Genomic DNA, 16,256 nt, shown 5'->3' on the forward strand with positions numbered 1-16,256 from the left:
ATTATGAGATGTAACATTTTTTTTAAAATTATTATTATTTATTGAACAATATAAATTTACAAACTCAATTAGGGAACAATCATATGCATATGAAAATATAGGCCTACACAAATAAAATGTAGCCTATAATAAATCATATAGGCCTCTACATTTTGTGTCTGCTTAAACAGGTTTATGCTTATGAAATAAACAATTCAAAATTCAAGCATATTCAGTACAACAAACAAAAGCATAATCTTCAGACATTTATGGAGGGATGGAGGGTTTGGGGGGGGGGGGGGGGGGAAGAGAGACTTAAATGACAAGTTCACCAAAGGTGATTTATCATTATCTTCTTGTTTAACTTGCCTGATGCATCCATAAAAAAGGTCACCATTCCTTATGAGTTAAAAAGACCCCAATTTATTATCTGCCTTTCCAACAGCACTTCTTTCATTTATTTGAGAGAAACACTTGATTATTCCATTAATTCCTTTTTAATAGCCCTAATGTTCTGTAGAAAAGTGTTACATATCTGAATTTAATTAAGAAAAGATTAATTTATGATTTTTTTTATTGTAGCCAATACAAGTGTTGTTGTATATGGCTTATCTGATTTTTGAAACGTATTATTCTACATTCAGGCTATTTTTGTGTGCACAATTAGATGATTTATATATACAGAGCAATTATTAGCATACTAGCCACTACTAAAATATTTTTGTTCATATATGGCTTTCCTGAAATGTTTTAGCGCATTCACTAAAATCTAGTGATAGCAACAACACAACCGACGTGTGGCTTCAACTCCGGAAGTATTTTCTTTACCGGAAGTCCTAATGTGACCAAGAAAGATGGCGGGGGATTCTGCAATGGAGCTGCTCTTTCTAGACACGTTTAAGCATCAAAGTGCAGAGGTAAACTTGCGGAGTTTTCCATCTTTACCCGTGTCTTTTAACCGTATGTTGCAGAGACTGTAAAGTCTAACAGACATTAATTTCAATAGAGCGTTCTTAAAGTTTCCATTGTAATAACGCGTTGTGCGCTGTAAACAGTTAGCTTGCTAATTAGCACAGTAATTCATACATATTCAATTCATTCAAGATAGAACTCACATTTTCATAGTAACACATGTTATTCTTAATTAAAAAAAAAAAAAAACGTTATTGGAGTATAGATGTTGTATGCAGAGCAAACCTGACAGTATTGTATTAGGTGTAAGTTGTTCCACGCAGCAAATAAACTCGTGGCTATATTGTTGTTGTTGGCAACATATGTGTAAGTTAGTTTCACAACATGTAGCATATACTGTGATAAATCAACGATTATATGTATTTAACAAAACATGTTCATATATTGTTTTAAACGTAGAAGCCGTTGCTTGTTCATTAACGCCTCTGGTGCTCACGGGCATGTTTATGTGACAGCACCGCATGTGCATGTAAACAAGGAGACTGTCTGTAATGTGTAGAACTTTACTGGGGTAACTTAGCCGGGGTTTATTTAGTCCCGGCCTTTTTTGTAAAGTCAAGTTTCCATGTAATCAAAATGGGTAGGCTAATTCTTTATTTTTTTCATGTAATATTGCAGTGTTTATTATCAATGTTTTATCTGTGTGCATCACATTTTTTTTTTAATTCATGTGCACTTTAATAAAAAATAACGTCCCCTCCCACTTGCAAGACATCTCTTCTCTGATGATGTGTTTACTGGCATGAGGGCAGGACAAGCTGTCATTCACATGAGATCACAGCAATAGCGAAACACAACCATCCAATCAATTCCCGATGGACAAAATAAAGTCCTGCCCTAAATTTTTCTTGTTCGAGAAGCTGTTTTACCCGGATATACATCACAATAGGAAAGAAAAGAACAACTTCCGTTTCATACGACTTTGATATTTGAACATGGTTGTTTGAACGTTTTGTTCTGTGGATCTTGTGATTCTGTCTGTATATATTCTGTGTATAATATACTGTTATATAATCCTCCTCTCATAATTTACTCACCCTCATGCTGTCCCAAATGTACATGACTTTTTCTTGTGTGGAACACAAGCAAAGATAAAAAATAAAAATAAAAATCTGAGTCCCCATAAGTCAAGTTTACGTTGAATTAAACATCAACACATTGGGAAGTGCAATGTAAGTGCAAAAAACTTTCACTTTTTCACAATTTCACTTCTCATGCATCATAACATTCTGATGTTTATGTCAAGCGTGAGCTCCTATGACGGTTGTCAGGAAGCAATGGTTTATAGTTAAAGTTTTCAATATTGGTATTTATCCTAGACACACCTATCGTTTTGCTTCACAATACATTGTTTCATTAACTGAGGTCCTGTGGATTACCATTGGGCTCATTTAGCATGGTTTTCAAAGTGTCAACTTTGGAGGTCCCGTACATTTCCATTATATTGACCCATCTAAGATGGATTATTTTATATGAAGAAAATAAGACATGCACAACTGGCACGGCATGAGGAGTTTTTAGGTGCAGTATTCCTTTAAAGTCTCTTATTCAATGTAGAGTCTTTTCTTAGTCAGCCTGGTTATTTCTGTTGTGTTTTTCATGATCAGTCGCTTCTGTTTTTTCGATCATCATATCCAGAAATTTACCCCAAGAGTGAAAACGTGACTTAATGTTGACAAAACATGCATTTGTTACATTCACCTCTCTAAAATAATGTCCTCCTCACCTACTGAGAAGAACAGACCTCATGCTTTCAGCATAATATAATTGGGTAACTATATAAAGATCAATTATAATTCTTCTTAGCTGATTACATGGCATGGATGGATTTTAATACTGTATCTAAAGTTTCTTTACATGCTTCGTACATTTCTCCTCGCTCCAGTGTTTTACGTGTTATCCTGTTAGTAGCCTAAATGCTGGAAACACGTCTCTTGTCCTGGAATTTGGTCTGGTTTGGGTGTGTGTACATGTATGCCTGTGGTTGGTTAGTGCTTTTGTATTGTTGCAGTGATCTGCCACCCCACCGGTGTATTCCAACAGCTCTTTAGAAACAGGTTGGACAGGCCTGTTGCCCTATACAGTCCCTTTCCTCAGCAAACTGTCATGTCGTTCTGCCATTTTCAAAAAGAACTTGATTTCCGAGAATGCTTTTGTATTTCTGAATACCTTGAACCCTAGGAATCCTAATTCCAAGACTTTAACAGTTGAATAAGCCTGATTGTTTTTCTGCTTGGCTGCTCAGTCTGGGTGTGTTTATGAGAGATCTAGCCTTTGCATCGGTCTATCTGTGATAACATTTATCCTTGTCTTGATAAGCTTCTTAACATTTTTCTGTGTCTGTTCTCTTACAAGTTGACAAATGTGGATGTTGTGCGGTTTCCTTACGGTGTCTTGATCACAGAAGTGAGAGTCATTCCCCCTGGCATCAAAGCACACAGCAACCTGCCTGACAGCAGAGCTTTTGGGTGAGAAAACAAACTCACACACACTCAAAGAGTGTCTTATCTACAACGACAGCGAACATTCATGTCTATAAAGAATCAAGTTACTACTATTGAATCTCTCTGTTCACTATTTATTTTTACCATATATGCCACCCACACAGCATGTAAGTGTTCTTACATTTAGGAAGGTTTAGGATGGTTGACTGGTCGTCCAACCACCAACTAGTTGGTTAATAAGGGCAACTTTTTATTCCTAGCTAGCTGTTCATATTTTCTAACACAATATGATGAATTTCAAGAGATAGCATTTTTTTCATACTGACATTCTAAAAGCAATAAATCCCAGAGAAGTTATGTGATGTCTTAATCCCTTTAAAGAACCAATGAATGACATCAATATGGACATCAATGTAACTTTAAGTCCTCTTTTGTATCTTAAATCTTTTTGTAACATTTTAAATGTTATTAATGTAAATTTCTTGCTGAAAAAAAAACTCACATTCAGACAATCCACCGATTAGACAATATTGTAAATATGCCATTTTTAAAATCCCTAATTTTCTCTACATATATTATGACAGTTAACAGTGCTTCTGCCATGTTTACAGTGTGTACAAACTGTCCCAGTGCTTCTGTAGTGCACAATAGGACATGAGTAATACTGTGGTATCCTCAGAAGTGAAATGGCTGGAGGACAGTTGAGGAAATTGGAAAAGGTTTCTGTGGTCGCTATTGTTCTTTCTTTAAAAACAAATCCACCACACCCCCTATTCTCCGACCACTCTCAGCTTTTCCCATGATCTCATCCCAGATTTCAACCTGTTAAGAGAACAATGAGAGAAAAGAAAAGTTTGTTTTGATAGGACAAACAAATTATTTCTTATTCTATTCTTTTTAAATGATCATGTTAAATATGTAACAATAAATCTGTACTGAAAAAGAGGGGTTTCTAAAATGATTCCTGCAGGCTAACTGATTTACAGGAAGTTTGATTAGACAGAAGGTGGCTGCTGATGGCAAATAGGGGTTTCAGGTTTGGTGTTTGACGGTTACAATGCCCCCTTCCTGTGTATCTTCAGGGAAACAGCCCCTCACGCATTCCAGTTGGACCTGTTCTTCAACAATGTGTCCAAACCCAACGCTCCAGTGTTTGACAGGCTGGGCAGGTACTAAATAAACTCACACATACACACCTGTCTAGGACAAGCTCAGTGAGAAATACAGTATTCCATCTCACAAATCTATAGCTGAATAGATGCATGTACTCTTTGATTGTTCAAATCATTGATGTCAGTGTTTGTTTCACACTAGCCTCGAGTATGATGAGAACAAATCGATCATCTTCAGGCCTAATGGAAAGGTAAGAGACCCCCTCATTACAGCCCAGCATCGTATTTCCATGTAAAAACATGCATGGACCAATATGTTTGTGGTTTCTCCAAAACTGCTGACAGCAGCTTTCCTCTGCTCAATAAATACTTGCACATGCCTCTGTAATAACTAAAGCTCTCAGCTCCTGCTCTCACATGGCTTGTATGCAAATCAGCCTTAATTTGTGTTTTGAACTGAGCGAGTCTTTTTGCTCCACCCCTCTAGATTCTCATACCGTGCCAAAATTTTCATTTTGTCTGTGTTATTACAGATAAACACAGATGGGTTGGTCCTGCGTGGGTGGTACACATGCCTTACGGTGGCAGTCTATGGGACGGCAGAGCGTCCTCACAGCCACGAGCGGGACTCTCCACCACCTCCTCCACCCCCTCCGCCTCAGCAGCAGCTGGGATCCAAGAGGAACATTAAGATTGGTCAGCACAAACATTTTATACACAAATATGTAATGTCATTGCTTCATGTGAAAAATTAAACATGAGTGTTTGTGAATTTCTAGCAGAGTGGGAGAATGAAGAGCAGTTTAACGGCAGCCCACCCAGACCACAACCCAGAGGGCCACGGACCCCACCGGGACCACCTCCTCCAGACGACGATGATGAGGAGGCGCTACCTGCACCTGGTCAATGTATGTCCATGTGGAAAAGTTGAATGTGGACTTTTTATTATTGGATTCTTGTTATATTCTGACCTTAAACTGAAAAAAAAAGTAGTGCTGAGCACTGAACTTTGCTGTGTTGTCTGTGCTTTAGGTCCAGTGAAGGTGGAGAACACAGAACATGGTGATGATTACCTGGAGCCTGTCTCACCTGAGCGAGCGTCTCTTCCTGCTGAGGAGACCTACTCGGACGCAGAGCATGATGACGAAGAGGGACCGGCTGATGATGAGGTGGATGAAGATGTGCAGTCTGAGGGAAGCGAGGTGGAGGAAGAGGAGGAAGATGAAGTGGGTGATGAGGTGACGGATGAAGATGCAGAAGGTGACTAGTTGCACTGCAGTGGGAGTGAATAAACCAGGTGTTCGGGGGGAAAATGACCCAGATATTTTACATGTGGGGACAAAAAATGCTCTCTAATTAATTTTTATTTGCTAGATTTGCTCAGCCAGTGACTGTAACAGGTTGTCCATTTGTGCTTTGGAAAGGCAACTGGTGTGTGACGTTTTTTTTTTTTTTTTTTTTGTCAACAGGTGATGATGGATATGAGCAGATATCCAGTGATGAGGAGGATTTGGAGAGTGGGGCTTTCAAGCTGCCTGCCTTTGACCTAGACTACACACCTGAGGACCTCGCCTCACTACCGACTGTTCAGTACGATCCGTATGAGCGTGATCTCCGACCCCTCCAGCACTTCAACCCTCCGCATATCACGCGATATGAGGCGGAGCTAAAACGCCTTAAAACGATAGATGTCCAGGACTCGAGCTCCTCGTGGGCGGAGTCTGCAGCTAAACTCTCAGAGCTTTTAGAGGCCTGGGGGGAGGGGCAGGGGGCAGAGCGAGGGGCAGGCTGGGTAACTGCATTAGAGGAAATCCCTGCTTTTCTAGTAAAAGGGTTGAGTTTCCTCTCTCTAAAGGACCCTAATGTGCTGAGCGAAAAGTTGAAGCGATTGGTCGACTGGAGCTGTGAAGCTCTTAATTTGGACTCTGCCCTGGCACAGCCTATAGCTCTGAACCTGCGCCAGCTCAAAGCAGGAACCAAACTGGCCTCTGCCCTGGCCGACTGTGGTGCCCTGGTTGTGAAGGATCTGCTGGAGAAAGGGATTGTTGGCAGCCTCCTGGGGTTGCTTTTTGCAGAGCACGTTTCATCCTCTCTGAAACTCTACTTGCTGCGCTCTCTCGACAGTATCATCAGTGAGCCAAAGGCCATTGAGGCCCTGCTCAGAGACCATCACCATGACAATGATGGAACAAGTGGGTACCAGCGTCTGCTGGATCTGTTTTTGTTGGACCAGACCGTACGTGTCGCAACGGCAGGTGCAGCTATTTTACATAAGGGACATTTTTATGAGGTTTTGACTGACCTGCAGAGGACAGCCAGCATTTGGGCTGAACGGCATGCCACGGGGGAGGTGGGTGAGCGAGAGGAGAGCGAGAGAGAAGCTGGAGAGAGAGACCGAGCAGGCACTGAGAGGGAAGGAGAGGAGAGAGAGGGGGAAACTCAAGAGGTAGAGCGGGAAAGCCCAATGGACATCGATACCTTGCTGGAATCTGCCTCTTTGTCAGAAGGTGACCTGGAGAAGCTGCAAGGTCTCCTGGAGGAACTGCTCCACCTGCTGGAGACAGCACCGCACTGTATGGTACAGCCTCCTGGGAAAGCTTTTCCCACCAATGCCCGGATTACTGGGCCGCCAGAGCGAGATGATCCCTATCCAACACTGTATAGGTCAGTATAATGTGGCTACAAAACTGATACATCTAGTTTTTTTGTGATAATTATTATTAAAGCTACGCTATGTAACTATTTTCAATGTATAACGAACGAGTACATCATGAATCCATTTTCCAAACCGTGTTTTTGTCTTATCCTGAATCACTACGGTATGCCTATAAGTGTTTATATTCAGACCATTTTAGATCAGGGCTGTCGCAATAATTGCAATATTGTAATACCGAGATACTGACAAGCCAACCGCAGAGAAACGCAAGAAACAGTGATGTTCACGTTGTTTTTTTGTTTTGTTTTTACCCATAAGGCTTTGCCCATGTGTTACACTTCATTTGTGTATATTGAATGTTAAATAAGTTAAAGGGATAGTATACCCAAAAGTGAAAATTCAACTTGAGGGTGAGTAAATGATGACAGAATTAAACATTTTGGTTGAACTATCCCAAACTATCCCAGTTGAAATAATTTCAAAACCTTGTTTCATTAATGAATAAATCAATGCTTTTTTAAAGTATTTGTTGAATGAACAGTTTAATAACTCACTCAAAGACAGTCCATTGGCGCTAGTGCCGTAACAACGCAAATGTACTGACTAACAGACTCTCTAGAACGCGCAGAGACAAGTTCTGATTCTGGTGAAATATCAGTAGTTTTAGAAAGCCTTGTCCAGTCAGATTCGAGAATCAGAACTAACTGTTATATATATATATATATTTATTACATGGCTTGGTTAAATTCGAATGTAGAATGCGGTCTGTTATTTCTTGATAACAGACCGCTGCTAAGTATAACACACCGTTGTCATGAAAAACAGAGCATTGCCATGGACATAGTGTTCTTTAACGGAAGCAATACAATCGTTTTTAAACCAATAAACTCCTTTTTAAATCAATATTTTGTGTCAAATTATTGATTTATTTGGTAGGTACCCATGTAATAAGCAGGATAATGTGTAGCGAGGCGGTTGTTATAGCAAAAACAACCCCTTCAGGCTGATTCAAGACCCCTCCGCGAAGGTCAGCCTGTCGGGGTTGTATTCGCTATAACAACCGCCTTGCTATACATTATCCCTTACATAACAATAGCCTAACCTCTGCTTCCTTTAGTACCCATTTTCCTTCTCTGTCTACTGTCGGTTTCATTGGTTTGTCCTTGTTTGTTTTTATAGTTGCGTATTAGTTTCACCTATGTCTAGTTTACTTTCCTTTGTTCTACCCCTGTTTATAAAGCCGTGTATGTTCTTGGTCAGTTGTCAGTTATGCGTTGTGTGGTTTGCGTTATTCTCCTGCGTATTCATTCAGAGCATTTGGATTATTAAAGCTTGTTTAATTTTTGACTTTGTGCCTGCTGATCCCATTGGAACACTTATTTATATAGCAAAAAAATTTTTTTTAAATATTATTTTATTAAATCGTGATATTGAGCCGCTCAGAATCACAGCAAAGGAAATTCCTTTACCACGACAGCCCTACCAGTACAGGTGTAACTCGTCATATACATAAACAGAGAGTAACTCCGGCTAAAGTGGTGTTCCACAAGATGCTCCAGTTTTGTTTATTTTCCACTAGAGAGCCAAAAGTTACATGGTGTACATTTAAGTTCAAATATATTTATATTAGCATCTCTTTAATTATGTTTTTACTATTATGTTTACTATTATGAACATAACTATTATGTTTTATTTTTTTACAGATATATGCATGCATGTCACCTTCTGGAATCCCTGGCAGTTGTTCTGTCATATTCGGCTACATGTGCCCACATCGGAGTCCTGCAGGCAGTCCGAGAGCTGATGCGTTTCCTGTCCCAGTCCCAACAGGGTCTCCTGTTCCTCCTTAGCCAGCACGAAACCACCAATTTGCTGCTTCGTCTCCTCACACCCCTTACTCACCTGACCCCACCCTCTCACTTGGTTCCGCTAACGCCCCTTTCAGAGGTTGAGGGTGAAGATGCTCCTGCAGGTGGAGAGGGGTCGATTGATGATGGTTTTTGGGTCTGGCTTATGCAAACTCTACACGCACTACAGGGTGTTGCTGAGCTAAACGGGGCAGAGCTTGAAGATGGCGATAATCCAGATGTTTTGGCAACACTTCACAGCCTGTATCTCATTGGCTTTAGCAGCACAGGCCGAAACGCTGTTGCACATGCTTTTAGCTTGGATAATAACCTCAGCTGTCTGGTCAACCTGGTAGAGTTCCATGCAAAAGAGGGCCAAGGGTGAGAATATAGGACATTGGTTGAAATAATGTCTGATTTATCAGAGCATATATTTTGTCAATCTATATTTTGACAAATAAGAATGTGATAAATGTTTTTGACACCATATACAAAAGTTGTTAACACTCAAATGGGCCATATACAGAGCCCTGAGGCACTCCATAGTCATTTTTATTTAAAATTAGTATTTCCTCCTAAACGTCTTGTTCTCTCTAATGTGCTGGCTGTCTCTCACTGTCTCAGGGAAGGTAAAGCAAGGAAGTCTGTAACATATAACTATGCCTGTATGCTTGTACTGCTGGTGATTCAGACGTCAAGTGATCTCCGTATGATGGAGCAGTATGCCTCTCCACTTCTTAATGTTTGCAAAGCTGATGAAAACAATGCCAAGCTTCAAGGTTAGTCTGTTTCTCTTTTGCAGCCTTCAATGTCAGCCAAACCACCAGTTCCATGCTTTACTAAGAAGAATGTTTTTTTCTTCCAAGGCCTTAAAAGCCATATAAATTTAGCAAATGTACCGGTAAGTGCTTTCACATCTGACTTCTATGATTAAATATGTTTTTCAGAGCTGTCTAAGTGGTTGGAGCCACTTGAAAAATTACATTTTGATATCAGTGGCATCCCTACACTTATTGAGTACATAAAGCAGGTGAGGTTATCAACCACATAAAAACTTTTATGGCATTTTAGGGTGTTTAATATGATAGAGAATGAGGTAGAATATGTATACCCATCTTATGTTAGGCATTGATCAAGGCATTAGAAAACTGTAATTCCTTTACTCATACACACAAATGCTATTTTTATATGATTGGGTTATACCATAATAAAGATATCATGTATTATTAATATGGTGTAGTAACTAGGTTTTGCTTTTACCGTTGCCAGAATCTGGAGAACTTGATGACAGCAGATGGAGTGGGTCTTGTAAGTGCTCTCAGAGTGTTGTGCCACATTGCTTGCCCTCCAGCTACTGTGCCAGGTACTGTATGTCTTAATCTTAACTTTGCTTGTCTTAGCTAGATACTAAACAGAGGAAACATGACATAAACAAATCAGATTTGTGCGTTAGGCTTTGCTGTGTAATTGCACATAACATTGCTTACAAGTGCACTATAAAAGCACTGAACAGACCTTCCACTTTAAATTTTAAGGGATGTATTTAATTTTTAATTTTCATATTTGTTTTGCTGCATTATCTAAATTGTTATAGAGAATTGTTTAGATGGTACTGGTATTGACTACTAAAATGATATTGTGACAACACTAGTAAATACCAATACAAAATATTAACATATGTGTCCTGACATGACTCATTGTGTGTTTGCAGGTCAGCAAAAAGACTTGAAGTGGAACCAGGCCATCATAGCCCTCTTCAGTGCAGAGGGCATGGACACTTTTATTAAAGTCCTGCAGATGCTTACATCACTGCTGCTGCTTCCATGGCGACTACATGGGCCAATGGGTCCAATAGGACAGCGACTCATGATGCTGTCAGTGGCCTCCTGCTCGCTGAGACTCATCCGAACAATGCTGACAGAGCTGCTCTGCGGGGGAACCTGTGAGTTCCGTGACGTGCGTGTGCCCTCCGTCTGTGTCGCCCTTCACAAGATCCTCTGCTCCACCCCGACTACAGGTCGCCTAGATGCGGAGGAGCTGCGTATCCAGGGAGACGTGACCGAGATAATGTTAACTTTCACACATGCGGTTAGTGAACAGGAGACGGGTTCAGAGGAAACCGTGGCTGGAAACAGCTGGTCTCTGATGTTGAAGGAAGTGTTGAACTCTATACTGGCTGCTCCAGAGAACATCTACAGCAGCCTCAGTCTGCTGTCAGAACTGCTTCCTCTGCCTCTGCCCATGCAGACCACACAGGTACTGAACACACATATATACGGCTACAAACACCTGTCACGGCTTGCTGCTGATTGTCCCTCTTACAGGAGCTCTGTTCCAAACCCTAGTTAGCTGGCTAGTGTCTTAACAAAAAAAAGAGGGGGAAAAAGCAGGAAATATATGCTTCTGTAACTATCTTGTTTATTAATTAAAAGTATCTATAGAAAATAGTTTCATTAATTTCATCTCTTGCCATCTCCCTCTTCCTTTCTCAGGCTCTATCATTGCAAGACATTGGGGTGGCAATGAACACACGAAAGTTGTGGAGTGTGCATTTACACGCCCAGGCTCGAGTATTACAGGAAGTGCTCAGGTGCGTTTGTGTCAGCAGCTGTCCGCCTCTCCTCTCCTTGCTCCGCCGTGTATGTGTACAACTCTGCGATCTTGCTGCACCCACTGCAACTTTGGTGATGAAGACATTGCTGGAGCAGCTGCAGGAGGAAATGCTGCAGTAAGACCACATTTATCACATTAAGGAGTTTGTTCATAGTTTGAGGATTTGTTTTAATTTGTGGATGGATTAGTGTGTATTAGTGTTATACTCAAATGGATTATGTGTTGTGGTTTTAGGGAGGCAGCTGGGTCACGCCTGTTAAGGTTACTAGCTCTCCTCGACTTGCTAGCATCTCAACGGGCTTGCAAGACGGCCATGTTGGCTCTCCTGAGTGGGTCTGCGCGCATTGAGGTGCGGAGTGATGGGAAAGTGGAGGACAAACTATCAGAGCTTCCTCCCTCCCTGCTGGCCATGCTTGTCCTACCTGCAGATGCCGGCCTGCCAGCACAGCAGAACGCTGAATTGACAGCTTCCATTTTTCAGTCACTCTGTGACCAGGACGTGTCACTGGTTGTGAGTGGCTCGGGTGAAGCGTCAGTGTCCGAGGCTGAGCAGCTGGCCAACTCGCTGCCGACCAGAGACATGATGACATGCATATGTGATGGGATGTTGGAAGTGTTGGGAAATTCACACAGCACCTACGCGCTTCAGCTCACATGTTTGCGAACCATGATGTTTCTCACAGAGCACGACTACGGTCTCTATCACCTCAAAAGGTGTCACAGTGCATTTGATGTCTAGTTATTTTTTATCTATCACTGATTATTAGTTTTTTTTTTTCAATGGAAATTATTGTATTTTTATTAATGCATGGTCATTTTCCTCTACTTTTACTCATAAAATTCTGGTTTTAAACAGTTAGATCTAATCTTTAGTACATCTCATAATGAATATCCATGTTGGGATGCCTACATTTTTTTAATTAAAATTTTATATTACAATTTCATTTTAAGTGATTTTTTTTTAAGGCACAATAATATAGGATTTTAATATTGTCTATTTATCTGTTATCAGCCATAACATGAAAGTAATTATCATACCATCCCTAGACGACTTTGCAGTAATATACAATTTTTAAATGTTTTTGTGTGTGATATTTGTGGTTAGTTATTTTGTGGTTGTGTTGCAGCTCTCTGAAGAAACACAGCTTGGCCGTTTCCTCTCTGATCCGCAGGGAAACCACGTCCTTTAGTAAAGAGTTTGCTGAGCTTCTTTCAGCCCTGTTTGACTTTTTGAGACAGATTCTGAACAGTGAAGCTATGGTAGGTGACAACAGCTGGTTTAGCTGATTAGTTCACGTATATTTGTGTGTGTATGCATCTATGTATGCTAATACATATTATTTTTGCTCTATAGGATGAAGACATAGACAGTCGATCTTTGACGCTTAGTGTGAGCGACATGAAGCAGCTGCTGCAGTGGAAGGAGGACTCAGGGGAGCATCCGTTATCAGACCTGGAGAAACGTATCATGGTACACGTGGCAGCTTAGGTTATACAAAATGTAGCTGTGCCCTATTGCCTGCATATGAAAGGAGACGCTCATATTAGTCTTATTCACCCATGTATGCAGAAGCTCTGTAAGGAGGATGAGTCTTTGGAAACTCTGCTGGAGAATGTGGCCGGACTGCGACAGATTATAGAAAGTTCTGGAGATGCCCCAGCTAATGTAGAACCTGAAACTGAACCCACTTTACCTGCACCCGAGCCCCTTCAGACACAGTTCAATCACAGGTAGAGTAATTGTGTGTGTGTTGGTTATTATGGTTATCTAAAAATAAATCCATTAAATGACATTAAATAGAATATTTAAAATTATTATTTTATTACAGCTATTTTCCATGACAGAATTTCTCATTTTAATTTAGTTTAACTTGATGTACTAAAATAACTCAAACTTAAATAAGAATTAATAAAAAGTATATAGACATTTAAAAAAAAGAACATAACAAAAACACAACAAAATTAATAAAACTTGTAAAATGAAAACAGCAACCCACTGATTATTTGATTTTGTATATTTATACATTCCTTGTAATGCAAATACTTGATAAAATTCTGTATGATTGCATCCTGAAAATGTGTCTCCAATGTTACATTCTCTTTTTTTTTCCTCACTCACTTGTTCTCTACCTTCAGGACAGTGTATGTTCTCTCAGATGTCCTGGACGAGCAGTTAAAGGCCCTGTGGTTCTCTCCATTCCAGTCAGATGAGTTGGAGACAGAAGTAGACATGGTGAGGAACACGTGTTTGATGGAACATTAAATATATTTGTGTTCTTAAAATATGCATTTAAACAATTGGAGAGCTACATAAACAGATTAAGGTAAAACAAGAGGAAGTTTTAGAATCAGATACATTTTTTGTGAATGTGAAGCTTAAATTACTTATAATTTGTATTGGTTATTGTGATCATTGTAAATGTATGTGCCGCAGGTGAAAGTAGACCTAGTTGCTCTGGCCCAGCAGTGTTGTCCAGACTTAGACCTGAAAGCAGAGTTAGAACGATCGTTCCTCAGTGAACCCACTTCCCCAGGACACAGCAAACCAACTAAAGGCTTCAGACTGGGCAAGCACAAACATGAGACCTTCATCACATCCAGGTACACACCATTCTAGTCTGAGATTAGTCACTCTTTTACCTTGAATGTATAAACTCTATAAAGCTACAAATCATTTTCTTTGTTTGCAGTGGGAAGTCAGATTATGTGGAGCCTGCAAAACGAGCTCATATCATGGCAGCCCCTCGGGGTCGGGGTCGTGGTGCATTTGGCCAGCTCTGTCGACCACATGACATTTTCCGCCAGCGCAAGCAGAACACCAGTCGCCCTCCTTCCATGCATGTAGATGATTTCCTTGCCGCAGAGTTCAAGGATGTTGGTCCGCCCACTGGCCTGTCCCTGCCCAAACGACCACCAAAGGGAGGAGGAGCTAAGCCACCGACTAGAGGCTTGTTCACTGGAGGAACCAGAGGGAGAGGCTTCCAGAGTCACACCCGCTTCTTCACTCCACCAGCCCCAAAGAATGTTCTGCTCGCTGGTACATGCATATGTTTAATTCAGCACATATATACTCTGTACTCTTTTTATATGTGGCTGATTAAACCTGTGAAACATCATTTAAAATAATTTGTGTTTTAGGAAACTATCAACGCCGCGAAGGTGGTCGCGGCTCCACTTGGAACACTCCGGTGACGGCTGTCACTCACAGAGGGACTTACAGTGAACCACGTGGAGGACAAAGCAACTTCACCCGACCGTTGCCCTCCAGACAGCCACCTACAGGTAAGGCCTTCATCCTTTTAAAATTATATGGAAACAATATAAAATAGCCATTTAATAACCATCAAACATGACACTGACAGCTAATAAGGTTTTAAATGAACAATACCAATATATTGATCTGGAATATTGGTTAGTATTTGATTATTTGAGCATCTGCTGAATTGACAGTTTCAATAAATTGACAGATACAATAAATTTACTAGTTTCACTGTCACTTCTAAAATCTACCGACAGGTGTAGATAATAAATAGATAACGCACATTTTCTGTTTTGAAATATTTTTACTTCATCATAATTTATAATTAAATGTAATTCTTATTTATTTAATAAAGTACAATTTAATAATTAACAATATAAAAGTTATACATTTATATCTAATATGTGTATAACAAAAAAATATAATTATAATATATTTGTGTGTGTGTGTATATATATATATATATATATATATATATATATACTGATATATATTATATAAATATGTATATTAATAATTCTATATATATTTTAAGCCACTGGCTATTAAAAAAACATTGGTCAAACCCTATTTTAAACTTAAGTGATGCATTATAAAAATTATAATATAAAATATAAGTAAGTTTTTGAAACTTTAACTTAATTTTATTTTGTTTTTCCCTAGTCTAAAATGAGCTCACAATGGAGCCTTGACAGCATGTGACCTAACGTGCAATGTCTCCATTTCCTTGTTGTAAAAAATGTCAAGCATGTTGCACATTTATTGGCTGAAGGGGATGTCATGATAATACTAAAATATAATTTTTTTCTGGTTGAATGTTATTGTATTTTAAATGCAATTTTCTTTGTCTCATTTGCCGATACACCATAGAGGGTTAAACTTAGGTGATAGTTAAGTGGCACCTTCTGGATGTTTCCCTCAGCGGTGACTTCTTTCTAATAATTAAAGTTTTAATTGGCTCTTTAGCTCACCCTACTGCTATATCAAACAGTTACTGACCCCTCTCTCCTAACTCTTCAGGTGCATACCGCTTGGCTCCTCGGGACAGAGCCAACAGAGGGAGAGGGGCAGGCCTGTCCTGGTTGAGTGGTGGTGGAGTTGGTGTGGGAGGAGGTGGAGTAAGTGGCGGTGGACGTGGTCAAGGGAAGTTCAGCAGTGGGGGTAGCGGAGGCGGACGGGGCCGACACGTCCGCTCATTCACTCGCTAAACTCTGCCTTGAGCAAAGCAGACTCAGCCGTCAGGCTCTAAAGGACCAATCAGGATGTGGATCTGCTGTATCTGTTGCAACCACCGACTGATATTGTGTATATCATTGTCATGTTTTGTGTTTCTCTCATTTTTAAAACTGTTAAATATGATTAAATTCTTGTGAG

The 16,256-nt window shown here is 40.2% G+C and overlaps 1 protein-coding gene across 3 annotated transcripts; it reads left to right on the top strand.

Annotated features, from left to right (window-relative positions):
- Positions 1–781: 781 nt before the first annotated feature.
- Positions 782–16,153, top strand: virma (vir like m6A methyltransferase associated). 3 transcript variants are annotated; one of them, XM_079625643.1, is made up of 24 exons: positions 812–896; positions 3,307–3,419; positions 4,478–4,564; positions 4,710–4,758; positions 5,041–5,203; positions 5,287–5,415; positions 5,540–5,767; positions 5,977–7,171; positions 8,867–9,391; positions 9,635–9,789; positions 9,958–10,040; positions 10,280–10,373; positions 10,722–10,952; positions 11,028–11,266; positions 11,503–11,738; positions 11,858–12,337; positions 12,751–12,883; positions 12,978–13,094; positions 13,194–13,354; positions 13,760–13,856; positions 14,058–14,224; positions 14,314–14,660; positions 14,762–14,905; positions 15,903–16,153. In XM_079625643.1, exons 1-24 carry the CDS (start codon positions 834–836, stop codon positions 16,088–16,090), a joined length of 5,424 nt encoding a protein of 1,807 aa, XP_079481769.1. In that variant the 5' UTR covers positions 812–833; the 3' UTR covers positions 16,091–16,153. The 3 variants fall into 3 exon arrangements, with proteins under 3 accessions (XP_079481767.1, XP_079481769.1, XP_079481768.1); XM_079625641.1 differs by having other exon boundaries at positions 782–896; positions 10,722–11,266; XM_079625642.1 differs by having other exon boundaries at positions 5,290–5,415; positions 10,722–11,266.
- The last annotated feature ends 103 nt before the right edge of the window (positions 16,154–16,256 follow it).

Source organism: Phoxinus phoxinus (genome assembly GCF_949152265.1).
Source record: "Phoxinus phoxinus genome assembly, chromosome: 10".
In the NCBI taxonomy this organism is placed as follows: domain Eukaryota; kingdom Metazoa; phylum Chordata; class Actinopteri; order Cypriniformes; family Leuciscidae; genus Phoxinus; species Phoxinus phoxinus.